General features: G+C 52.7%; 1 protein-coding gene across 2 annotated transcripts; it reads left to right on the top strand.

The window, feature by feature from the left end:
* The first annotated feature begins 3,196 nt into the window (after positions 1–3,196).
* On the top strand, positions 3,197–25,310 carry SPARC (secreted protein acidic and cysteine rich). 2 transcript variants are annotated; one of them, XM_066273066.1, is made up of 10 exons: positions 3,197–3,334; positions 13,508–13,577; positions 15,029–15,091; positions 15,672–15,759; positions 17,195–17,316; positions 19,197–19,317; positions 21,284–21,417; positions 22,045–22,193; positions 23,536–23,684; positions 24,107–25,310. In XM_066273066.1, exons 2-10 carry the CDS (start codon positions 13,521–13,523, stop codon positions 24,133–24,135), a joined length of 912 nt encoding a protein of 303 aa, XP_066129163.1. In that variant the 5' UTR covers positions 3,197–3,334; positions 13,508–13,520; the 3' UTR covers positions 24,136–25,310. The 2 variants fall into 2 exon arrangements, with proteins under 2 accessions (XP_066129163.1, XP_066129162.1); XM_066273065.1 differs by having other exon boundaries at positions 3,268–3,334; positions 15,026–15,091.
* The last annotated feature ends 471 nt before the right edge of the window (positions 25,311–25,781 follow it).

The following is a 25,781-nucleotide window of genomic DNA, read 5'->3' as shown; positions in this document are numbered from 1 at the left end:
CAGCCCTGCCCACATCTTCGTTGTAGGATTTCTGACCTCCGGAACTAAGGCCATAAATCTATATTTTAAGTCACCAAGTGTGTGGTAATTTATAACCGCAATAATGGGAAACTAAAATACTACCCAAGTGTGTATATTAAGTGAGGATCAATTGAGATGATGGGCTTCCTGTGTTTTGCCCAGTGTCTGCTTAGTAATATGTGATATGATCTGTCTTCCCCGCTTAGTCATGGTGCCCACAGGCCATCCAGTTCCCACACGCAAATTTGTTAAGTTTTGTACCTGCCAGGCCCACTCAGGATTTATGGCCTGGGAAGCTGAACTCCTGGGACCTGACAGTGTTCCTAATGTATGGCCTTAGGGGATGGTTCTTGGCATGGCTTTTATTTATTTAACTTTCTGTTTTGTTGCTTTCTTTTTTGCCAGAAGCCAAATCAGCAGCCTCCCTGGTCTCTGTCCAGAGTTCAGGCTTCTTGCTCCCAGTCCAGGTATTCCTGCTCGTACGTGGGAACAGTGGTGGCCCGCCTGGCCCCAGTCCAGTTCCCAGGGATGGTCCGTCAGGCGGCTCAGGGGACAGACGCCAGTTGCCAAGCAGAAAGACGAGCAGGTTCTCAGTGGGGTTCATAAGATGCCTCTTAGCCAGAGGTAAGGAGACCTGCTTTTGAGCCCCAGCTCTACTGAGTCATCGGGGCCTCAGTTTCCCCGTATCTACACTATAGGTTCAAGCCCTACCCTGACCCCCCTCACGGGACTGCTCTGCCATTCACAGGGACAGTAGAGGAGGAAATGCTTTTGAATGGCTAAGAGGGTATCAAAAGGGTAGGAATAGAAAGGAATGAGAAGAGGAAGAGGAGAAACAGAAGTAGTCATTCCCTTCGTAAGTCAGAGTCAGCCATGCTTCATAGTCTCCCGTGCCTCCTGTTCCTTCAGGGTGCTCTTACCCCTGTCTACAGAACCTACCATGTCTTCCTCTGGGGGGTCCTGGCCCAGGGTGTCCCCAGATGGGGTCTCTGCTTCGCCCCAACCAGCTTTCCAGTTCCTGAACTGAAAGCCACGTGGGAACTCCGGCCAAACATGGGGAAAGTTCCACTGGCTCATTTTCATCAGAATCAGTATCTTAGTTTATGAAGAAAACACAGAGTGTAAGTTAATTTTAGCCCCCACGATGCCTGGGAGCTATGGCAACCAATCCTATAAAAATATACAAAACAGGCTTCTGAGGAGCCTGCCAGCACCCTGTCCCGGCCGGCCGGGCAGAGCATCAGCCGGCGTCTGAGCCAGAGGGAGGCCGGGGCAGCCACATACAGCAGACCCTTTCTTGGACTCCCAGCTAGTCCCTTTGAGAACCTGAGAAGAGCCAGGGACCCTCTCAGCCTAGAAACACACGGACGCCCACACTTGTACACCCACTTTTGTAGGTCTGAGGATCCCTTGAAGACCAGCATGGGGCGTTATTCCAGGCTGGAGCCCCATTAGCCATCAAGGCCCCCAGTGACTGAGAGCGACTGGGTGTTGGCCACTGTTCTAGATGCTACAGCCCTGCTGTGAACAGGACAGGGGAAACCCCTGTTCTCACGGAGCTTCTGTCTGCTGGGGGGACTAGTAGTTTCTGATCCTGCCGAGTGCCAGGAAGGAAATAAAACAGGGGAAGGAGACAGACTATCCCGGTGAGAGGCAAGGAGACTGGTTGCAGTTAGGTGATCAGGAAGGCCCTCTCAGAGGGGAGGGCATTGGGACAGATGCCTGAAGGATAAGAAAACCGTAGGCACGGGAAAATCAGGTGGAAGATTGTCCTTGCTAGAGGTTAGAGCAAATGCATGGATCCTGGGGTGGGGATAAACTTGGGGCTGTGGAGGAACTAAAAGGGAGTTAGTGTGACTGAAGTAGGGTGAGCAAGGAGGAGAAGGGGATGGCAAGAGAGGCAGAGGCCACATCACGCAGAAGTTTATGAGAATGGTTTCTGCCTCTCCCTTTCCGTGCTGTTCAAGCCATGCTGCAAAATCTCTCTCTTCCAGGAAGCCCTTTCTGCCCGCTCCAACCTGGCAATCCACCACTCTGAGCCCGAAGGATAAGCCTCAGACTCTGTCCCACTCGTGTATCCATAAGGCATGTCCTCTCAGCAAGATCCACAGCTTTTTTTTCTTTTTCTTTTTTAAAAAATGTTTATTTTATTGATTTTGAGAGAGAGAGAAAGGGAAAGGGCAGGAGAGAGACAAGAAGATCTGCTCCTGTCTGTGCCCTGACTGGGGATCAAACTGGGAACCTCTGTGCTCTGGGACGATGCTCCAACCAACCGAGCCATCCGGCCAGGGGAAGATCCACAGCTTCTTGAGAGCAAGGACCAGATATTGATTCTTACTCCTCCCTGAGTGTAGTAAATACTCAATCAACACTTCATGTAGCATCAGTATGAATCGAGTTGAATGTAGAATCAGCCTGCCAGGTCATCTTGGGCTGTGACTTACCTTCTTTCAGCCCCTGTTTTCTCGTTAGTAAAACAGCCATAGTAACAATATCTAAGTCAAGGGTTGCTATGAAGATTATTAAGTCCTCGGTAAACCTTGCCTGCTTCTACTTCTATGATTACTATCAATATCACCAATCACCTTCTCTGCTCTATACAGATGACACATCCCCCAGCTAGAAAGCTCATCTCTTATGTTTCTGTTCATGGTGTAACTAGAGTTAGAGTGGTTATTTTTAGAGCATACACCAAATCATCAGCGATGATGCCACCAGCGGCAGCTTCTCCTGTCTGTACAGAGGCAAGTCCTGGCCTTGCCTTTGTCACAGATACAACGCCTTTAAATTGCTTTGCCCTTCTCAGCACTGCCTCCCGTTGGGCTCCTGTAGAGATTGCTGTCAAAAAGTCAAGACACTGGGCCTGGCCCTGCCCCTGGGGGCTACTGGGTAATCCCTTGCCCCCCCCCCTCCAGGCCTCGGTTCCCCTCTGAACAAGGAGGAGGCTGTCCTAGGTGATCCCTGCCGGCCCCTCCAGCCCTGGCACTCTGTGAGTCCGTCTGGGCAGCAGTGTTAGAACCCAGGGGGCAGGTGAGGTTGGGGAGTCTGGTCAGGATAACCCAGCACAAGGGAAGGAAAGAGAAATGGGAGATAGAGACAGCTTTGGGCTGGGGGGTGGGGGCTAGGGGGCGGGAGGAAGGAGGAGACAGAGGAGGAGGGACCTCGGGCGTGGAGGGGGAGATAGACCCAGCCCAGAGTCGAGTGGTTTCCTGTTGCCAAGCTCTAAACCCCTCCACATTCCTGCAGACCTTCAGACCGCTGGAGCCACTCAGCCTGCTGCAGCCACCCAGCCTGCTGCCTACCCGCCACCGAGGTACGCACGATCCCTACCCTGCCTTTCCCTCCACATCCTACACCCCAGCTCCCTCCTCCGGTGCGTGGACGAGGGAGGGGAGCTGCACCCGGAGGCCTGGGGTCAGGGAAGGGGGTGCGCATCTCTCTCGGGCTCTATCACCGCTCCCCTTCGGGGCAGGGGCCCCGGGCTCCCTGCCTGTCGCTCTTCAAGTGCAATCACAGTATAACTTTTCCTCGGTTTGCAGAAAAAAATCTCACTGTGTCTTGGAGAGAGTCTTCTCTCTGTATCTGTCTCTGGTTTCAGAGGCTGCCTGCCAGTCCTCTTTGCTGGCTTTGCAAATGTGGCAGCCTCCTCCTTCCCGGGGAATCTGATCTGGTCACAGCTGCGACGGGGGACCTGCCCGCAGCCAGTGCCTGCCCCACTCCCCATTCCAGGAGAAGAAACTCCCTGGGCTTGGTTCTTGGTCAGGGGCTCTGTTTTCCAAAAGGGACTTAGCATAAGTGAGAATTAATCTCCAGAAGGCTAAGGGGGTCTCTGCCTTTAACTAGTACCTCCGGGAAGGCTCCTGTTTTGTTTCCTCTGCATGCTCTCTTATCAACACCCCCACCCCCAAACACACACACTGATTCCAGAGGCACCGGTCAGTCTTGGGTTAGGCATTGTTCTAGTCCTGGGCTCCCTGGGGTGTAAACACAGGAAGTCACTAGCAGCGGCCCTTAGTGTGGCTAGATCTGAAGACACCAGGCATCTGATAGTCTGATAGCGGGCACTGGGTCCTATGGGAGACTGGGCGTGGTGTGAGGGGTGCTGAGGTAGGGGGAAGGGAAAAGCAAGACAGAGAAGATCTCAGGGCAATTTTTTCACACCTTCTTGTTTTGAGAAGTCCAAGCCTTACACAGGACTGGTGGGTGCTTAGGCGTTTAGGGTGTTGGGTCTTGTTCAGAGAAACCCCGTCCTGTCTTTACCCTTGTTGGCTCCATTGGCTGGCTGAGGAGTGGACTTCCTGAGTCCTGAAGGTGCCAGGGGAACAGGGGCACTGAGGAGGCGTGAGCTTCCGTTAGCCCAGTTTGCCCAGAAGCGAACAGAGAGGCACACGTGGTGGTTGTTTCTCCTCCAGAAAGAACAGCATTCTCTGCAGAACACAAGAGAAAATGTTTTCACCAGCAATACCCCAGGGTTAAATTTCTGTCCTCCCCAAGGGCTGGTGGTAGCGTGAGAAGCCAGTGGGAAGCCAGTGGCAGACTGTGGGCGCGCACTGCATGTGTGATCTCGGGAAAGTGTCTCCTCTCGACTCAGTTTCCCTATCTGTAAAGCAAGAGGGTCGGACTTGACGGTCTTTGGGGCACCTGACCTCTGAAACTTTCAAAGGAGGACAGTCTCTTACACGGGATCCAAGACTAACCCTTGAACAGACTGCAAGGAATCCGCAAGCCCCTTAAAATTGAGTGTTTTAGAGAAATAGAGAGAGAGAGAGAGAGCACAAGAGGGTTTCAGCCTTCAATCTTAAGATATTCTCACATGGATGCATGACGCCCAGAATAGCCAGAGCTCAGAGAGTGGGAGAGGGAGTGGATGGGGACTGAAGCTACTACGCATTTGCAGGGGGATGAAAAACTTGGATATCCTATAGAAGTGGTTGGGGGAAGAGAGAGTTAACTCACAGCAGGCAGCTGCCACATCGACAAAGCCTGGAGCAAAGAGAGGGCGGGAGGGAGGGAGAGAGGGAAGGAGGGCGGGGTAGAGGTGGGGGTGCTGGAGAAGGGCTCAACTTTTGAAACTTTCTCCAAGTCCCACCCACCGAAAGGCTCTTCTTTGCCCGTGACTCACTCCAGGAGGAATGCGAGTTGCCACGGTAACCTTTTTTTCAGGGTCTCTGCCTGCCGGCTGGGAGGGGATGCTGAGAACACTCAAGAGTACATCAGCCCCAGTCTGAATGCCCCCCCCCCTACTGGGTCCCCAAATCTCAAAGAAGCAGACCATAGGCCGGCCCTAGTGACCTCCCAGGGCCCCGGGGCAGCGCTGGGCCCTCGTAGCCTCCCAGGCAGGTGTTGAGGACCTGAGCTTTCCTTCCACCTTTGCCCCAGAGGTGCCGTTTGACCTTGAACTGATAGTCTTTCCTTTCGGAGCTCTAGTTTCCTCCTTGGTTAAAGATCCGTCGCAGAGCCACCTCGACGGGAAAGTGTGGGCAACACCGGGTAATGCGGGTAATGCGCAGGGGAGCTCAAGCTAGAATGTGGCCCTCCCGCCTGAGGCGTGGGTTTGGGGCCTGGTGGATTGGTGGTGCCCACAGAGTTAATGGAATCCTTCCCAGATTTGGCAGCTCCATCATCTTGGGGGTTGTACATATATAACTTAACCTTTTCTAAAAGGGCTAACGGGCATATTTTTTAAAAAATGCTGTTTAAATTCATTTTGATCTGGGTCCTTTCCTCCAATCAACATTGGCCATTTCCTCCAATCAACAAGAGCATTGGCCAAGGCACCAGCAGGGGTGGGTCCTAACTCACAATGACTAACACTGGGAAAGACCCGTCCCTTCTCTTGGCCTCAGTTTCCCAATCTGTTAAATGGGGACTCTAACCTAGACGGCCTCCAGGGGTGCTTTCTGCTCTGAAGTCCTGAAAACTGAAATCCTAGATGCTGCCTTCATTAGAAGGAGTCGCTGGCCTATATTTTTAACACCCCCTGTTCCCACAGTAGATGAGGAAAGAAGCAAGGAGAGGTCATAGGGTCTTCGGTTGCGAAGCAGTCCGCTATAATTTTTATCTGTCTGTAGAGACTTGTCAACCGATAGTCTGGCTCGGGTGTGCAGTCTACAAGAGCAGCTTTTCTTGCTGAAAATAAGCTATAAATAGGAAAGGATGGTGGAGGAAAGGAAAGAGCTGAGGATGTGACATAAACAGGAGAATATTTGTGGGGGGGTTTTCTTTGCTGTTATTTAGATGGGAAGCTAAGCATGCAGAGATAAACAGGGACAGACACAAACCCACGAGGAGGCAGAGTATACACACTGATTTCACCAACAGTCACCTGTCGGCATAGCTAAAAATAAACACCTCCATCCACACATGAGCAGACCCAGGCCATGCTCTCACAGACCTGATACCTTGACCCACAGACAAGCTCCAGGTAAACATCTGGACGCTTATGCAAACTCTGACCCTTACCTATACAGGCCGAAACAGACAGATGCTGCATCAGGTAGACACACACAGGCATACAAACACAGCTTCACACACAAGTCCCCCAGTCCATAGGAAACTTACACAGAGGCACTGTCAGGTGGGTGAACACAACCGCCATTTGCAGCCACACCCAGATGTGCGCGGCCAGACACAACCACAGGTCACGATGGAAAGACAGACATGTGACATACATACTTACAGCACCAGACCATTGTTATATTTTACAGAGAGAGAAACTGAGCCTCCGGAAGGGAAAATAACTCATTTCAGGTCACACGGCAAACTGGTATCCGAGCCAGACTTGTAGGTGTTTGAACACCTCCAGATGCTCACCTTGCTTTTTTTAAAATTTGTTTTTCATCTGATCAGTTTGTTATCCCATCTACATGCCTCCTTCCATAGGCCATGGGCCCCATGGATAATAAACACTGAGCAGTCCTTTCTGTCCTTTGCTGACCTGCCACAGCCTCTCCCAGCCACGTGGCTTTGTCCCTGGGGCAGCATGCCTAGGTGGCTAACGTAGGTGGCTGCTCTTCTGCTTCCTGTTGACTCCTTCCCTATCCTCTGTCTTTAAAGGAGTTTTCAGCTGACCCTGGGGATTAACGAAGCTACCTTTTCTCTATAGCACCAAACCTACCTCCTAACCCCAATCCTGAGCTGGGCCAGAGTCAGCATGCAGGGACTTAACAAAATCATTTAGAAAAACAGCCTCCTCTTTACCCAGGAGGAGATGTCTTAGACAGGAAATCAACACCACTGTCATTCATCAAGCCATAGAGCTTGATATCTGTTGGGAAGATATGGGTGGAGATACCAATTCTCTTATTCGGAGCTGGGTTCTTTCAGAAACTTAGTATTAAACCTATCCCATTAGGGGAAGCCCTCTGAGTTATCTTGAGTTAGTCATGGCATTAGGATTCCAGATTGACCAAATGAAAAAGAAATAAAACAAAATAAGATTAGCATCTGGAAGTTTAGCTCAGGCACCAGCTTGCTGTATGTCCTTGAGTGAGTTGCATTGTCTCTCTGATCCTCAATTTCTTTGCTTCTAAAATCAGAGGCATGGCAAAGAGCTTCTGCGTGGCTTGTGAAATTCACAGACCACTGCTAGCAACTGACAGAACTGTGCAAGATTCAGGTGCCACTCTGAACTTTAGGGGAAATGGTCATATAATTGATTAGTAATGTCTGCCACATGCACAGGAGGAGCAGAAGTAGGCACGTATGCCACGTATTTGCCATCTTTGGGATGTGACAGAGTGGATACAGATGTTATATATTTCTTGTCCTATCCATTTGTGGTCACATGGATTCAGCGGTGGCCCCTAGGGGGAGCCAAGGAGGAGAGCCTGAAGCTCCTCCCTGGGGCCTCTCCTAACCACTGTGAAACGTGGCATCTCAGATGCCTTTGTGGAATCTAAGTTAGACTGATTTCCGGTCTCAAACTCTGGGCTACTTCTGAGTTGTCCTAGAACTTCTTCGATCCTAGCCTTGAGCACCCATAACGCCCTAAAAGTTTCCCTTGCCTTCTTCCCTTCCAACAAGAAATAGCAGAAATGGAAGCAGAGAGTCAAGGGGCAAGTTGAGAGATCTGCCTGAGTTGACTCAGACCATCGGCGATACAAGGAACCTTAGGGTCCACCAAATTGTGTTCATAGGCACCTAGAGACGCTCCAAGGCATCTCGGAGTGTCCGAGTGTATAGGACTTCCAACCCCATCTCAACTCCATTTTTTACCTGCTTTTGTGTTTTAATTTCAGGCTGGTTTATTGAATAATGATCCATTCATATATTTCAACAAATGCAAAAGGGTTTTAGTTATTTCAAATATTGGACTTGAGCAGAAGATTTCATTGAAAGGAAAAGCTCCCTGGCTTGCATGATTTTGAACAACCACTGATCTGTAACAACCTCCTCACTGTGCAGACGAACAGGGCTAGGGGAGGTGCAGTGAGTAGAGGAGCCTTCGCCTAAGTCTGCACAGCAAGCTGGGCGACACTACCCAGACTCGATCTCAGGACTCCCGACTCCCTCCCACATCACCTCCGAGGGGCTGTGCCTGCTCCCTGGGGTGGGAGTGACAGTATAGCCACACTGGCTGCTACGGTGCCTCTCTGGCCCGACTGGGCTCTCTTCCCAAATCCCAGTTCCTTGGCAGGGCTGGTTCATGGGTTCCTTTTCAGCCTTTAGACTTGTTTTCCTCACTTTGGGCTTGTTTACCGTGAACGGGTTTCTGGAAGCCTTGTTTCCAAGCCAAACAGTGGGAGCAAGATGCTTGTTTTGCGTCAGCAGCTCAACTGCAAGGCCAGCCTGGAGGTTGGGCTGCTTCCCCTGGACCCAGAGGGGCAATGACTTCTTTGTTCTGCCCCAGCCGCCTTTCTCCCCGGCCACAAAGAGCTGGGATTCTTGCCCTGGGTTCTTGAGGGGGATGGAGATTCTGAGGTCCTTGGATTTTAAGATGTTCTCCCAAACAAAATTGCTTACATCTTAGTCTCTCCTGTATAGCACCCATGAGCCTTCAAGGTAGGTGTTGCTATCTCCATCCTACAGAGGGAGGAAGGAACTGAGGCCTAGAGAGGGAAAGTCACGTGCTGGAGGCCACACAACTGCTAAGTAACAGGGCCAGGATCTGAACCTGTACGATCTGTCTCCAGAACCCATGAGCTTACCTTGATGCTCTATTGCCTCTAGAAAAATGTAATACAGTAGCCACTGGCCACATGTGGCTGTTTAGATTTAAATTAATTAAAATGAAATACAATTAAGAATTGAGTTCTTCATTTGCACTAGCAACATGGCCAGTGTTTGATGACCACGTCTGGCCAGAAGCCACCACACTGGACAGAATCATAGAAATTAGCTATGGGTCTTGGAATCGACCCATAGGAATCGACTCTCTCAGGGAGTCGGGAGTCCTGAGATCGAGATCCACAGTGCGGATACAGAACACTTTCATCATCTCAGGAAGTTCTACTGAACTGCATCGCGCTGTATGCTTTTTACTCAAATCAGACTTACTAATTATAACTCAGACTCTGTGCTTCATGTGTTTTAAAAGTCTATGATTCTGCCTGACCAGGAGGTGGCGCAGTGGATAGAGCATAGGACTGGGATGCGGAAGACCCAGGTTCAAGACCCCGAGGTCGCCAGCTTGAGCACGGGCTCATCTGGTGTGAGCAAAAAGCTCACCAGCTTGGACCCAAGGTCGCTGGCTTGAGCAAGGGGTTACTCAGTCTGCCGAAAGCCCACGGTCAAGGCACATATGAGAAAGCAATCCATGAACAACTAAGGTGTTGCAACAAAAAACTGATGATTTATGCTTCTCATCTCTCCGTTCCTTTCTGTCCCTATCTATCCCTCTCTCTGACTCTTGTTCTGTCTCGGGAAAAAAAAAAATTAAAAAAAAAGTCTATGATTCCAAGACCCATAGCTAATTTCTATGATTCTGAGATTTCCCCCAGTTCTGATATTCAGCAACTTCTTGGTACCCAGGGAGAGCCTGACGGAAGCCCTTTACATGTTGAGGGAGCTGACCTGGGGGGCTGGCTGTATTTTTCCATCCCCAGAGTCTTTCCAAAGAGAAAGGAGTGACCTCAGCCTCAGGTCCTGCTGGCAGCCAGGGATGGGTTTTCAGCCATCTCCAGAGAAAATAAAGGCAAAGGAAAGACTTGATTTAGGGACAGGAGGAGGAGGAGGAGGAGGAGGAGGAGGAGGCGGCGGCAGGGGGTGGCGGTGAGCGGTGTCTGCATCTGATGTCCACCAAGCCAAGGGAAACACCTCCTGTTCCTCCCCTGGCCTGGGCTACCTTCCCTGCCCGTCCCTTGGGCCAGTTCACAGCCCAGCTGGACCCCATTCAGGTGAGCCCTGGGAGGGAGCGGCCACGTGGGACACTGAGGTGGAGAGCCCTCAGTGGGGGGTGGGACTGCCTCCTCCAGCGCACACTCACTCCCTGGGGCTCCCGGCAGGCGGCTTCCCCTCCCTGGGCTTCAGTTTCCTCACCTGCACTATCAGGCAGGAAGACATGCCTTGCGGCCCCAATGGGATACTAGATGATGACAACACTTTCAAAAAGATAAATATATGCATCATCACAAACTAAAGAGCCACAAAGAAGGGAGCTTCTATTTAAACTGGTCCTCTATAGGAAAGTGTTTATATTTTCACTTTCACCAGGCATGTCGGGCCTAGGTCTGACCAGCCAAGGATGTGGGCACAGCTGATCAGGAGGAATGTTGGGGTTCGACCCTGTGTTCTGACCTTGCTGGGGTTACTGTTGTACCCGTTAGCTTTGCAGGATGGGCGCCTGGCCTCTTTGGCCAGTGGCGTTTTGGAGAACCCCAGTGACAGACCCCACGGCTGTGCAGGGAGTGTGGCTGTGCATTTCCAAGAACAGTCCAGCTGTACCCTGGCCTCTGGCCCCATCGTCTGGAGGGAAAGCATTCTGGGACTGGTGATGTAGCAGTGGGTACAGGGCAGAACCCAACACCCAGAAAATAACTCCTCCAAGACTTGGGTCATTTCTTAATGCTTTCACTTTCTGAATTTCTCCTCCACCCACCCCCCCACCAGTCTCTGAACATCGCCCCGATGGGCTCAGTCCGACTCGATGAGAAGGGCGTTTGTCAACTTGGAAGAGGCCTGAGTGTTGCATGGCTTCCTCTGTCTCCACTGCAGGCTCCTCATTGGGAAGGTGGGGCTGAGAGCCCTCCCGTGCCTGTCTGCCTCCCTGCCATGTGCCAGGCGCTCGGGGGACAGTGTGTCAGTGCTGCCTTAGAACATACAAAGCACAGCAAGGTTTCGAGTTACTTTCCTCTTCTGGCTGCAAAGCTGGGGACGGAGGGGGTGGAGAGGGTGAGCGTGCCACTGGGAAAGAAGTACAGGAGAGTGACGAGCAGGACAGCCCGGGGTGGGGGCAACAAACTCTCTCCTGGTCAGAGAGGGGAGCGTGGCCCCTCGGCTCAGATAAAAGACTCAGGAAACACTGGTCTTCCTACCCCCACCCTCAGCCTGCGCTGATGACATTTCCAGTCCTGGCTGAGCTCTTTCTCCAATGACTTGACCTCTCTGTCACTGGAGCCCAGATGAGGTGACTTCTGTTCTAGCTTCCCGTCTCACTTGGACCCTGCAACCTCAGTCTCAGACAAGTCTCGCATTGACACTTTCTCTCCTGTAGCACGTGCCCGGAGCCACATGCAGGCGTTGTTTTGCTTGTGTCTTCCAAATGGGGAGGCAAGGAGATTTTCCACCTCCAGGCCCGGGGGAACAAGCCTACAACTGTGTGAAGGGGGGAGCATTCCAAAAACTGACCGCAAAAGAAAGACTGGACTTCCCCGGGAGCTAGGGCCACGGTGAAGCCATGCCTAGCCTCCAGGGCGATTCTGTTAAATTCCTGTTCGTTTTATAGCATGCACGCCCCACAAAATAGAAGGTGAGGGTTGGTGTCTATTTTAATCTAACAAAAGACTGCTGTGAACTCGGCTCTTCTGCTGTGTCTGCTATTCAAATACTATAATCCAAGTGACTGTGTTTGCTGCCAGGGGTGATACTGTGGACCAGGACCAACATGTGCCTGTGACATTTTAAGGGCCAAGCCTGCCACCTCAAAGCTCACCTAGTCCAAGTCTTAATTAGTGGATGTGGGGACCGTAGAGAGGATGAGGGACTTCACCAATTCACCCAAACACTATTGTGGTAGAATAAGAATCCCTAGTATTCATTCCAAGCCCAGTGGTCATTCCATACCTCCAAGGTGCTTGGTCAGCTGAGGGGTCTTGAAAGGAACTAGGGATGATAAGCCTGGTCTAGACGTTTGGGGGAGGAGCACAGTAGAGGGAAAGATGGGGCCATTGCTCACCCTGACTAAAAGTTGCGTGGGGGTAGAAGGCACATGCTTACTCTGTCTGGCCACAGGAGGAGGAACAGAACAGACCAAGAGAGGTTTGAGAAAGGCAAATTTAGATCAGTATAAGGAAGAGCTCTTGAAAGTGGAAGCATATTCAGTTAGAACAAGAAATAAAATGTCTTCCCGCAGATCCTCTGTTAGGGATGGCATTCGGGGCGTGGACTCATCAGAGGAGATTCTGTTTCAAGATGACATTGTTCGCGTCAAGAGTTCAGCATCTAAAGAGTGGGGTCTTAGCAGTGACCGGGATGGGAGAATTTTCTAGATCTCAGCTAACATCCTTTTTAGCCGTGAAGAAGAAAGGGAACATGTGACACATGTAAGCCTTTGGACCGTTTCCTTGGAGGATCAAGAGAAATGCTGCCCTTTCTGGGTAGATTGGAGAAAAATGTGGCCACCCTCAAGTTGCCACAGGTCACATTCCAAGACTGTTGTTCTTTGTTTTAGGATGTATAGTAGACCTCATTGTCTCACTGGCAAGAAGTTGGTAGCTATTAACTCCTTCCATTACAGAAGGAATAGGGAGGAGGAAGAAGAAGTGGACGAAGGGCAGGAGGAGGCGGAGGACGTGGAGGAGAGTTTAGGGGACAGGATAGGAAAATAATTCTAGAACGTCAGGGATTGAAGGTCCCTTCAACGTGATCCGGTTCGGCATGTCCAAACTTGAACAAACTAGCCAGTCCTCTTCCTGATCACTTTTTAAAAACTTAAAGTAAATGTATGGAGAAAGGACACTCTGTCGCATTACCATAAATGGGAAAATCTGTGTACCTTTGTCATAATGGAAGGAAGCTATAAAAATAACTACAAAGAAGCCAAAACAATGTAGCGGATTTCCAGCTGGGTCTGGTTTCCCCGAGGTGGCTCTGAGCCAGTCTGCTCCTGGGTAAAAGGAAGACAGATAAGTGTTGGCGTTAAAGACATCTTCCCATCAAACTACAACGTTTTCATATAATCAGGGTGGAAAGAGAATTGAGCAGAAGCAACTTTCTCCTGTGACATTTAAGACGCAAGTCTAAAATTATGGTTTATCACTGAGACTCAGCCGGAAGGAACCCTCCGTCGGGAAGCCTCCTACTCAGAAATCTCCGTTTCTCTCCCCAGGGTCCCCAGCACCATGAAGGCCTGGATCTTCTTTCTCCTCTGTCTGGCCGGGAGGGCCTTGGCAGCCCCTGTAAGTACTTAACGGTCATCTCTGCGTGGTCTCACCTCCCACCACCAGCTCAGGGTCATCGGATCTGCCAGCCCTGGGTGCTCAGAGGGGACACGGACCTACCCATCTCAAGTTATTTGTCTTCTATTTTTTAAAAAGATTTTTTTTTTCTTAATCAAATAAGCTCAGGATAAAAATGGCACTGAGGACCACTGGGTGGACATTCTAGAGATAGAGATTTCTGTGTAATAAGATGACCTTTGTAGCAGTCAGAGCACCTCAGAAACAGACTAGGATTGCTTTGGAAGGAGGAGACCACTGTGGCCTACGAGGAATTCCAGCGGAGGGGGAGCAGTGCAGGTGGGGATGATTTTAGAAGACAGTCAAGCCCTAGAGAGAGCGATAGGTTAGTTACTAAATCAGTGAGGGCTATTTGGTTGCAAGCAACAGACTGCAATCTGACTAAATTAGGGAGGGAAAGGATGAAGAGGCAGATGATAGTATCAAAGGCTTCCTGGAGGACTAGAAAAAGGAAGTTCCAGGACTCGGGAGGGAAGAACCAGTGGACAGTCTCAGAGAGCTTGCTATCTGAATAGATCTGCTCCAGCGGTTTTCACATCTTGAGAGAACGTGCCAGGAAGATTATAAGAAATTCAAGGAGCACCAGTCTGGCTGAGCTCGGGTCCTGGGCCTGCTTCTCAGCCAGGGCACCTGGACTGACACAGTCCCTCCGAGAATCGCGTGCAGGCAGCCAGGGGTGGCTATCCAAAGCTAGACTGGAAGCTTTCCTAGAAGAGGGAGGAAGAAACCTGGGCAGGAGAAAAGAACAGTTTCTTTCAACCCATCATTCCCTCGCCCTCTCTTCACGAGGAGGTGTGAGTGGCCGTAGACCCTGGCAATCTTGAGCAGCTGGGTAGATTGTGGCAGAAGCTTTGCCAAAGTGAACGTTATTGTTAGAAGCAACCCCAGCCAGCCAGTGGCCTCAACACTGTATGTTCCCTTGCTTCTTCCTAATCTAAGTGGACACGGCAGGAAGGAAGGCACTGCCCAATAGTCACCATCACAACCACGACCACCGCACAGTTCCGGGAAAGACGATAAAACCCACGGTGTTCGCCCACCCTCTCTGAGTCTGTTTCCCTGCCCACGAGGGGACAGGGGGTGGCTGCATCTGTGCTTCTCAGACTCTACTGGCATCAGAGCAGTGGGAGTGCGTTCGAAGCTCACGCTCAGATAGACGCCTCAGAGCAAGTGTCTAGCCAGGGAGGCTCTTGGTACTCCAGGGGGTCCCCTGTTTGGCTCCTCCTTTGCCCTCGTTGCCCCATGCACGGTGGTCCCTGAGGCTCAGCCCTGGGGCTCCCAATGAGCTGCTCTCCCACCTCCCCAGAAGCTGTGTTCCAGGCCGGAAGCAGTTCAGAGGCGAAGCTGGCCTTGGCCTTGGCCTCTCTGAACCCCGTTTTCTCTCCCAGCAGCAGCAGGAAGCCCTGCCCGATGAGACAGAGGTGGTGGAGGAAACAGTGGCTGAGGTTTCCGAGGTAGGTGGGTGGGGACCCCAGACCCCGCCCTGCCCGGCCCCCATCCAGTCCTTGAGGAAGCCAGACAGGTTCTGTGGGTCCCCTGCTGGGAGGGGGCATCTGTCCCCTCCCCCTGTGCACACAGCACAGACAAAAATCCTGCATATCCTTCAATCTTGACACACTCCTGATGCTTCCCAAACCTTCAATGGAACCCTGCAGGTGGGAGTTATCACTCTGAAAATTTTTTAATCTGTAGGACCACTTTTCTTAGATGACCACCCGGTCTCCCCACACATCAAGCAGATGAAAGGGGAGCTGCCCCTGGGCTGGTGGAGGTGCAGGGCTTGGCACTGCCTCTTGCCCTAACACCCTGGTGCACTGGCCCCTGATGCATCTCAGTAGAACTCCGGGGCACGCAAAAGGCAGTGGCTCCATCAGATTTAACCTGAATTCTGGAGCTTTCATCTGTGACCCGGGCCAGCGTGCCTCCTGCTTGTCATCTCACCATCCCCTGTGGGTCCCTCCAGCCTTTGGCCCTTTCTTCCAGGTCTGGGATGGGGGTGGGGCCTATTGACTCACTCTTCGCCCTCCAACCCAGGTGCCCCTGGGAGCCAACCCCGTCCAGGTGGAAGTAGGAGAGTTTGAGGAAGGTGCCGAGGAAACCGAAGAGGAGGTGGTGGCTGAAAGTAGGTCCCTTCCCCGTGTCTTTGTCCTCTGCCGCCCGGGCGTGGGACATGAGCTTCCTCCCCAAGGAAATGCAGGCTGGGCCCTGGAGGAGGAAAGGCTCTGACTTAGAGGTTAGGCATATTCGCTGGTGCCTGGGAAAGAGCTGTTTACAGCCAGGCTGTCCGTGCTGTGAGCAGCAGGAAGGGAAGTACCACAGCTGGAAGTGACCGCCCCCCACCCTGCCACAGCTCTTCCCCCTGGTTCCAAAGGCGAGTTTCACACTCTTACAGAGGTCACGTAAGCTCCATGGTGGCCTCTGTCTTAGCCCAAACCCCACACGGGAGCAGGCCGGAGAGTACCCCCGAAGCTTCCACACTCGCTAGCTTACTTGATTTTCACACAGCTATGGGGAAATATGGCCTGGAAACCCGGCAAAACTCCTGTGATGCTATCAGTGGAGTTAGTGCCAGAGAGAGTGACCGAGGGCCTCTGGCTCCAGCCATCGCGCTGGCATCTCTATCCCACAGCACAGAGAGGCCTCAGACCCAAGGGGTCAACACATGGACTCGGCAGGCAAAACAACCCAAGTTTGCCTTCAGACTTGTCGGCTCCTACGCGAGCACTTGAGCACCTCGGACCGCTGGCCTCACTCCTCCGAGTCTCAGCGTCACAGTCCCTAACGGGAAGATGATGATGACGTGACCCTTGCCCCAGGCAGTGGGACCAGGGAGACCAAGCGTAAGAGCACTTGGCCCAGTGCCTGGCGGAGCAGGCATCCAGTAAAAGTTGGCTAAAATACCCCAAGTCAAGCAGCAGGAGGAAAGGCGAGACTGCAGTCATCCTGAGGACGCAGAGCTCTTGCTGGAGCACAGGGATGTCTCCTGAGTCCTGTTCCTCTCCCCGCCTCCACCTCGCCCGGTGTTTACCAGACACGGCCGTGCTCCACCAGACACGGCCGTGCTCCACCAGACACGGCCGTGCTCCACTGTTCGCGGTGGGGGCTCGGGGCCCTTCACCTTTTCCTCTACAGCCTCCGAAGTCTCTTTCCTTGGGCCTCACAGCTCGCAGCTCCGTGACAATGGCTGACATTCCCAGTCATTCTAGAAAGTCTCTTAGAATCCAAAAATGCCTCGCTATGATTGATCAGCCGAGCGCTGAGAATACACAGTTGCTTTGGTCAGTCCTCAGGGGAGCCGTGTGGCATCAGTGTGCCGGGCGCCCAGACTGAGCCTATAGCACCCCCAAAATGATCAGCCTGGTCATGACCTCAGACTGTACCTCTAATCCCCAGCCTGAGCCCACGGCTCCCCCTAAGTGCCCATTCTGGGCTCAGCAGAAGGGAAGGGAGGACTCAGCTGCCCAGAGTGGGGGGTACAGGCGAGGACTTCTGCCCACGGAGCGGCCTGGTTGGGTTGGGGGTAGATGTACTAACTTCATGCCCCTGCGCTCTCCCAGACCCGTGCCAGACCCACCACTGCAAACACGGCAAGGTGTGTGAGCTGGACGAGAACAACACCCCCATGTGCGTGTGCCAGGACCCGACCAGCTGCCCCGCCCCCATTGGCGAGTTTGAGAAGGTGAGCACCGAGGGACAAGGCAGGAGGCTGGGGGCTCGGGCCTTTTCCAACACGGAGCATCTGCCCAGAGAACTGTTGGCTCAGTGGTTCTCCTGAGCAGCTCTAGTCTCGGAAGCCCCCTGCCTAGATCTAGTCACAGCAGGAAGGGAAGGTGAGGCGTGGCTCTGCCCGCCACACAGAACCCTCCAGCAGCCATCAAGAATTCACTCAGCAACACCAGCTTCCTAGTGCCGTGTCAGACTCGGGAGAGACGACTCCCACACCAGGCACCGAGACCGGCTCTCTCAACAAGGGAGCAGCTTAGCGAAGCTTCAGATCCCAAAAACGTGGGTCCTGAGTCAGACCGAAGGTGGAGTTCCAACCCCATCCCCACCACTTGCTGTGAGATCTTGGCTAAGCTGCTAAACCTTTCCAGGTCTCAGTTTTCTCATCTCTAACGTGGAGACAGAAATAGTCCCTTACTTAGCTCATTGGGCTGTTGTGGGAATTTGTCAGATAATGCCTGGTACTTCATTAAGTAGCATATGTGTGCTGTTTTTAAAAATCTTTCAAACCTGTCCATTCTGCTCCCAGTAGGTCTCATTCCACCAACCAGCCATCTATCTATCTATCCAAATATCCAAAATATAGTACATATTTATTAAGTATTCACTCACGCCAACCATTGCGCTCCCGTTGACCTAGCTCGGGAGAACGAATCTAGACAGCGTCGTTCCCGCAGTCTCTGACCCAGACTCTCCATCCTCACTCTCTCCCCAGTACAGCTTACCCTCTGAGCTGCTAATGTCAGCAACATCTTTGACTCTTCCCTCCGAATTCCCCATCCCACTGGTCACCAACATCCATCGTTTCCCTCTGCAGCGATATCTAAGCAACACTAAGCAAGTACATGCAGGAGGCTCAACACAAGGCTCCCCTCCTGCTAACGTTAGCTACTTCCTGCCGCTGCCCGTGTCAGCCCTCGGCACCTCTGCTTGCCCCCCCCACCCCTCTACCCCCTCCCCTACCCCCATGCCAAGGATTCCCATGACTCAGCAGACGGTTGCACTCACAGCTAAGGTTTCTTATGGTGGCATGTTAAGGATACAGAGTCTGAAGGAATCATGATTAGCTTGCTTCCTCTTTCCCCGGACCTCGTGATGGGTCTCCACACTTTCTCCAGCTACAAAAATGTAGTCACAAGTGAGCAATGTTTCTGCCCAAGGAAACCCATTAGAGACTCAGTATCCAAACTTTTAACTGAGGGCTGATCACATAGGCACCCTCTGCCGTGCCGGTACCCAAATCAGACTCCCAGAAGGAAAGCAAACACTCAGCATAAACCCTGCTGTTTGCCCAAGCAGCCCAGGCACAGTGAGCTCCCTGCATCCTTGTGGAAAGTTTTATAACTGCATAGGGACTGTTCACCAGCCGACTTCCCACATGCCAGTCCAGCGCCCCTTTTACAAACGAGCCTTTAGGGTAACAGTCCCAGGGTGCTGGGTCAACTCTTCTGCAGCTTTCCCATATCTCAGCCCTGATTCAGGCGGCTGCTCAGAGGTCAGCAGTGGCTTTCGGGACGTGCTGAACAGCCCGCAGGCTGTGTTCCTGTCTGGGCCCCACCGCTGACTCTGTATGACCTCGGGCTAATGACATTCCTAGCTGTCGTGGGAATTTGTGTTATCTCAGAGGAGAAGTTGTACTGGGGATTAACAAATTCTCACGGGGAGCCCCAAGGCTGGGTTCTTGTCATGGCCCCACCAATGACTTGCTGTATGACCTCGGGCTAATGACATTCCAAGCTAGGCCTTCCATGTCCCCATCCCTGACACAGGTGAGGATAGTGGTGCCAGCAAAGGGCTTTGGGAATGAAGGTGAGGTGCTCTATGCTTTGTCAACAGGTGTGCAGCAATGACAACAAGACCTTCGACTCTTCCTGCCACTTCTTTGCCACCAAGTGCACCCTGGAGGGCACCAAGAAGGGCCACAAGCTCCACCTGGACTACATCGGCCCCTGCAAATGTGAGTCCCCTTGGGCCTTCCAGCCTCCGGCTCTGGGAGACAGCCCTGAACTGGCCCTGATGCTGACACTGCCACCCCGTGCTGTGAGATCAGGCGCAAATCTCCTCCCCTCTCGGAGCCTCGGGGTTCCCTTTCATGAACAGTGAGATGGTTTTGAGTAGGTTCCTCTCAACTCTGCTCTCCCAGGAAGGACCCAGCAGTTGTGGAAGCACAAGAGCAGGGAGAATTTCCTTTCTCTAATGATGAGAAAGTTCTTCTAGAGGGCTAACCCAAGTCTTTTCTGCTTCAACATCATAAAGGAAATATGAAGTCCCACTTGGGACTATAAAGTGTTTTAAAATATTTGACCACTTAGGTCTCTGTTTCTCAGTACTGTCAGATCCTTGGCCCTCTTACTCCACTACATTCCTTCCTGCCTGCTTAAGACATGATTCAGCACCCTCTTCCAGAAACCTGGGAGTCAGGCGTTTGGGGGAAGGAAGGCCAGGGTGTTGCCTCCTTCTGTTAGAGATCCCAGGTGCAGACTCAGCTGGCCCAGGTGCGTCCTTCAGCGATGGCAGCTTCCCTATCATTTGAGACACCCAAGGCCACATCTGCTTCCCATCTGAGACAACATCCATGTGGTGTGTCTGGAATATCCTGGCACCAGACGGCCACTTACCTGCCTCAGGTGTGCAGAGTGCAGAAAGATGGAGGGGAAAGCCAGGCTCTCCTGTGGTCAGCTCTCTCCCCACTAAGGGGCCCAGGGTGTGAAATAAGAAGGCGCAGGCCTGGCCTGACCAGGCGGTGGCGCAGTGGATAGAGCATCGGACTGGGATGCCGAGGACCCAGGTTTGAGACCCCGAGGTCGCCAGCTTGAGCACGGGCTCATCTGGTTTGAGCAAAGCTCACCAGCTTGGACCCAAGGTCTCTGGCTCCAGCAAGGGGTTGCTCAGTCTGCTATAGCCCCACGGGCAAGGCACATATGAGAAAGTAATCAATGAACAACTAAGATGTCGCAATGAAAAACTAATGATTGATGCTTCTCATCTCTTTCCATTCCTGTTTGTCTATCCCTCTCTCTGACTCTCTTTCTGTCTCTGTAAAAAAAAAGAAAAAAGAAAAAAGAAAAAAGAAGGCACAGGCCTGGAAGAGGAGGGCGGGTGAGGAATGTTGGTAGGAATTCTTGGGCAGTGAGACTGCGAAGTGTGCCAAGGAGTTTTGTACCCAGTGGCTCTCACTGTCCTCTGGGGTCTATTGCTCACTTGCCCAATTCCTAGTGTCCCCATCACAGAGCTTCTCTCCCAGTCCCCAGCTGCTGGTGAAGGAGACCATGGTCCTAACCACAGAGGGCGCTCTCCAGAGGTCCAAGGACGAGGGGAGGACAGATTCGCAAGCCACGGGCTCTGGATGCTGGATGAGGCTCTGATAACGTGGCCTTGAGCAAGTCCTTCGCTTCTCTCCAGGCTGACCTCTAATAAGTCCCCTAAGAGGGGAGGCTTGGATAAAATCTCCCGGTCCAACATTCTCAGATTCTAAGTTTCAAAGACCAGGATGGCATGATTATCACTAAGAATATTCTGGTGGTTACTCATTCTTGACACTTGACCCTCCACCCCACTAAGATGAGCCTGTAGATAAATGTTATTCCGCAGCCTCCCGGCTTCAAACACCTCCCCGTGGTTGACATCAGCAGTGTGGGTCCCGGGCCCAATGCCCAGAAAGTTGCGGAGCCACTGAGTGAACACCTCCCACAGCAGATGAGGTCAAGGCCACGTGAGCAGAGACATGCCTCGAGCTTTTCTGTTTGCAGAGGCTCTTGCCCGCACAGGGTCGCCTTGGTTTATGCGGCATGGAGGAGCCGTGACCTGGAGGGGCTGAGCCGCTGTGTCATGGTCACTGATCGAAGCTGCTTGGCTGTAAGAGGAAGGCATGGCAGGGGGAGAGTTGGGGTCTGTGCTGACCACCCTTGTATTTGGGACCCTAGACATCCCCCCCTGCCTGGACTCCGAGCTGACTGAGTTCCCCCTGCGCATGCGGGACTGGCTCAAGAACGTCCTGGTCACTCTGTACGAAAGGGATGAGGACAACAACCTTCTGACCGAGAAGCAGAAGCTGCGGGTAAGTGCTCTCTTTGCAGGGCGCCTGCCTGGCCCTGAGCCAGCAGCCCCTGGCCCCCGGCTGGCTGAGACCTCCAGTCCCAGGCTCAGCACGAGGCCAAGCATGAGCCTGCATCCCTGCTCTGACGAGCGCCTTTATCTTGGGCGCCGGGACACGGACTTCTCCTCGCTGCCTTTGGAGGTTTAGCGTGCACAGTCCCTTCGTAAAGGCTCTGAGAAGTCCTGTAACGGAGAGACCCGCTGCTCACTTTGTTTAGCTCCACGTTGAACCAGAGACACAAACAACCCTATTACTTTTTACTTGAGCCTGTGGATGTTCAACGTTAATGGGCACATCAAGCGCTTGGAGTACTGATAAAATGCAGATTCCTGGGCTCAGCCCAGGCCTCCTAGATCAGTGTCTCTGTGAAGCAAGGCCCCCGTGGGTCATTTTGATGTGGCTGCTCTAGAAATAACCCTTTGAGAGCACCCCTCTACTTTTGCGGACGAGGTGCCGATACCCCATCTCTGCCATTTCCTTCCCTCGTTTTGAACTTTGGGCGTGGCTGACCTCGGCCTGCTCTGGCTCCTGGCAGAGGTGGGGGGGACCCGCCTGGCCCATCGTCACCCCGTGTCTCTGGCCCCCCAGGTGAAGAAGATCCATGAGAACGAGAAGCGCCTGGAGGCGGGGGACCACCCCGTGGAGCTGCTGGCCCGGGACTTCGAGAAGAACTACAACATGTACATCTTCCCCGTGCACTGGCAGTTCGGCCAGCTGGACCAGCACCCCATCGACGGGTAAGACCCCAGGCCCGCCGGACCACAGACGCTGAGATGGCTCCCAGAAGGTGCGGGTGGTGGGTAGCAGCGTACGGGTAAGACCCCAGGCCCGCCGGACCACAGGCACTGAGATGGCTCCCAGAAGGTGCGGGTGGTGGGTAGCTGCGTGACCACGTACGGCTGAACAGGGCTTGTCAGCCTCACCAAGACCCTCTGGCTCTCCTTTGCTGTGTTCCTGGAGAAGCACAGAGGGGAGGGTGCCCCCCTCGCACGCCTGGGGGAGCGCACCGTGCCCAGGGCTGCTCACCTCCAGGAGGCTCATTCCTCGCTCCGGCTCCGCCCTTGTGCCTGGAGCCCGTCCTCCCTGTCGGTGATCTCGGGTGGCCCAGGTCTCCTGAGCTCTGGGAGGCTCTCTGCTGCTTCTCTCCCAAGCTCTTCCCATAGCTGGGACCCAACTGAGTCCTCTGCAGAGGGGGAGTCGGGGCATCTGGAGCTCAGGCAGAGCGATCAGATCCCACCACAAAGCGGGGACAGGAGGAGGCTTCCAGTGGGGCTGCAAGGATAGGCATCAGGAAAAGGGGCCCAGCCTGGGCCGGGGACCCGTCCTCCCCTGTGTCTCATCCCAGAGCCGCGCGGTGACCTTGCCCGTGTCCCTGTCCCTCTCTGGGCCTCAGTTTCCCCACCAGGATGTAATCAGAAGGGAGGGAGGGGACGCTCCTTTCAGTTCACACACTGTGATTCCTTCTATGCGATGGGTGGGACCGGGCTGGCCTGGCGATTAGAGGGAAAATTGGGGCCGCACTGCATCCCCTTGCGAAGAGTGTTCTGAGCACAGCTAGCTGAGGGCTCTGTGGAACAAGGGAGAAATCACGCCTGCGCTTGGAGCCCAGGCCCGCTGGGGGAACAGGCATGGAGGACAGTGGGAGAGAAGCCAGAGGCCCCCCTCGCACACTTCCCATGATTGCGGGCCCTTCTCACGCTCCTCCCAGAGGTCAGCCCTGTCGTCACAGTGAGGTCTCCTTTCAGACTCTTTTCTGGGCATTTGCAGCTGTAAAATGAGTGTCCCTAGAAAGCTGCAGTGTCTCGCGCCAGATTTTGATCTACCAGAAGCAGAGGTGCTATTTTCACCTGATGTTTCTGTGCCCCCAACTCTCAGCCAACGAGGAAACAAATGTGACAAGAGACCTTTGTTATGAGCCCCTGGGGCCTCAGAACCAGAAGGGCCCTTAGACATGGTCAACTCCTCCCCTTTGACAGAGGGGGAAACTGAGGCTCAGCGTGGGGCGATGCCATGATCCAAGTCCCACAGCAGGTCGGCGGCTTCCCCACGCCTGAGGCCCGTCCCGCCTCCTCCCTGCAGGTACCTGTCCCACACCGAGCTGGCCCCCCTGCGTGCGCCCCTCATCCCCATGGAGCACTGCACCACCCGCTTTTTCGAGACCTGTGACCTGGACAACGACAAGTACATCGCCCTGGATGAGTGGGCCGGCTGCTTCGGCATCAAGGAGCGTGAGTGTCCGAGCAGAGGGGCTGCTGTCTCCTCCCTCCTTCCTCTCCTCTCTGTCACCTGCGTGTCTGTCCTCTCTGCCCACCTCTGCACTCTCTGCCTAGTTATCTGCGGTGTGCTCTCCCTGTCTGGGTGAGCCTCGCTCTCCGCCGGCTTCCCGATATTTCTCTGTCAAGCATTAGCACTCATTCTGTGCCTAGCATTATTTGGGGGACTGGCTGGAGAGGAAAAAGAAACTATACAGAACATGTCATTGTGTGTGAGTGACAGGGAGACCAGACTGCTCAGTCACTGACCTGGGTGACCTTGAGCTGGTCCCCTGGCCCCTGGTCCTGGGATGGGCGGGATCCTCTGTCTCCTCGGGGATAGTGTCCTATCCACACGGGGCCTCCTGTCTAACTCCACTCTCTTTTCTTGTTTGCAGAGGATATCGACAAGGATCTCGTGATCTAGACCACACCTCCCACAGTACCCGACTGTCTCTCTTTAGTCCTCCCCTTCCTGTTTACCCCCAACTTTAAAATGTTTGGATGGTTTGTTCTGCCTGGGGACAAGGTGCTAATATAGATTTAAATGAACATATTAACGGTGCTAAAAGTGGAAATCATAACCCGAGTCATGACATTCTTGAACTCGACCTCTTGCTGACCCACTAACGGTCCCACTTTTCTCTGGCCATTCAAAGCACTGCCCGTCATCTTAGTGGCAAATGGGTGGGAACTCTGATCTGCTCACATCTGCCTTTAACACATCTGCTCACACCTGCCTTTAACATATCGCATCTTCAGATTTGCTCTCTATTTCTCTGTTTCAAACTAAGGCTCACCAAGTCAGACTTTGGTGTTAATTTTTATTTCAGGGTATTCGTGCCAGTGGGGCGGGGGCAGGTCTTCCCCACGGGGCCTGAGGGTAGGCAAAGGGAAGTAACAGACACATGGAGTTGGCAAGAATGTTTCTGGGACCAGAGGGAGAAATCCCTGGAAAATCCACCAACAGGACAGCAGGTGACCAGTCTTCTTTGCCCAGGGCGGTACAGAAAGACCCCAAGGCTGTGTTAGAAAGTATAGAAACTCTCACTTAAACCCAGAGCCTCGCCATTTGCCCGTCTTTCAGTGCCTTTTTATTTTTCACCTTGGACTGGCTGTTTAAACTTTTGGGAGCCGTGGACCATCAGGGTTCTGGAATCCACCAAGACTCTGGGGGGTGGATCACCACATCTTACAGGGCTGTTCCCCTCTTAACTGTCCCTGGAGACTCAGGACTGGGAAGCTGGTGCAGCCAGGGAGGCCAAAATCAAGAGCAAGGCGTAGAAAGTTGTACAATAGAAAAGGTGAAAGTGGTTTTGTTTTCTGAGGGTTTTTTGTTTTGTTTTGTGTTTTTCATTTTTGGATGGCTGTCATGAGGAGTCCTGCCCTCGGTTTCTAGCATGTTTCTCCTTTTCTCCCCTCCCCCCTTTTAATCAAGAGAAACTTCAAAATCAATGGGATGGTCAGATCTCGCAGGCTGAGAACTTGTTCACCTCCAAGCATTTCATGAAAAAGCTGCTTCTTATTAATCATGCAAACTCTTGCCATGAGTTGGAGAGTTTGACAAGTCTTTCAAAATAAAAGTAACGACTTAGAAACTGCCTTCCTGAGTGATTTTACCTGTGTCCTAGTCACCTCACTACCCTGACAGGCAGACTGACAGACACACGTGAGCACACACGACTACACAAAGGCAAACTTTTGCAAACACAATTATGCTTTTGAACACACATCTGTACACATACAGACAGGCTTACTTATGCACAGGGAATGTGTGGTTCCTATAAGCATGAATTTGGCTTCTTTTTATGACTTGTGGGCCAACCCTTATCATTACTGCCGTTCATTATCAGAAGCACCGGGCTATGCAGCTACCGCCTTTCACTAATTATTCATCCATTCATTCATCCACTTACACAACAAATGTTTATGATGCACTACTACGTACCAGGTCTCACCAGGTGCTGGAGACACAGTTGTGGCAAAGCAGACAAAGCATTTGTTCCTCTGGAACTTGTAGTCTAGCGAGGAACAGGTTAAACAATTACACAGCTAAATATCAATTCCAAGCCG

The sequence above is a fragment of the Saccopteryx bilineata genome, chromosome 4 (assembly GCF_036850765.1).
Source record: "Saccopteryx bilineata isolate mSacBil1 chromosome 4, mSacBil1_pri_phased_curated, whole genome shotgun sequence".
Lineage (NCBI taxonomy): Eukaryota > Metazoa > Chordata > Mammalia > Chiroptera > Emballonuridae > Saccopteryx > Saccopteryx bilineata.
This window is presented reverse-complemented; position numbering and strand designations above follow the sequence as displayed.

What these genes read in the sequence shown, in the direction of transcription:
- SPARC (XM_066273065.1), top strand. Translation starts at nt 13,521, where the DNA reads ATGAAGGCCTGGATCTTCTTTCTCCTCTGTCTGGCCGGGAGGGCCTTG. An exon ending in GGAGGGCCTTGGCAGCCCCT is followed by an intron (nt 13,578 to 15,025) that starts GTAAGTACTTAA and finishes TTTCTCTCCCAG; the next exon opens with CAGCAGCAGGAAGCCCTGCC. An exon ending in CTACATCGGCCCCTGCAAAT is followed by an intron (nt 19,318 to 21,283) that starts GTGAGTCCCCTT and finishes TTGGGACCCTAG; the next exon opens with ACATCCCCCCCTGCCTGGAC.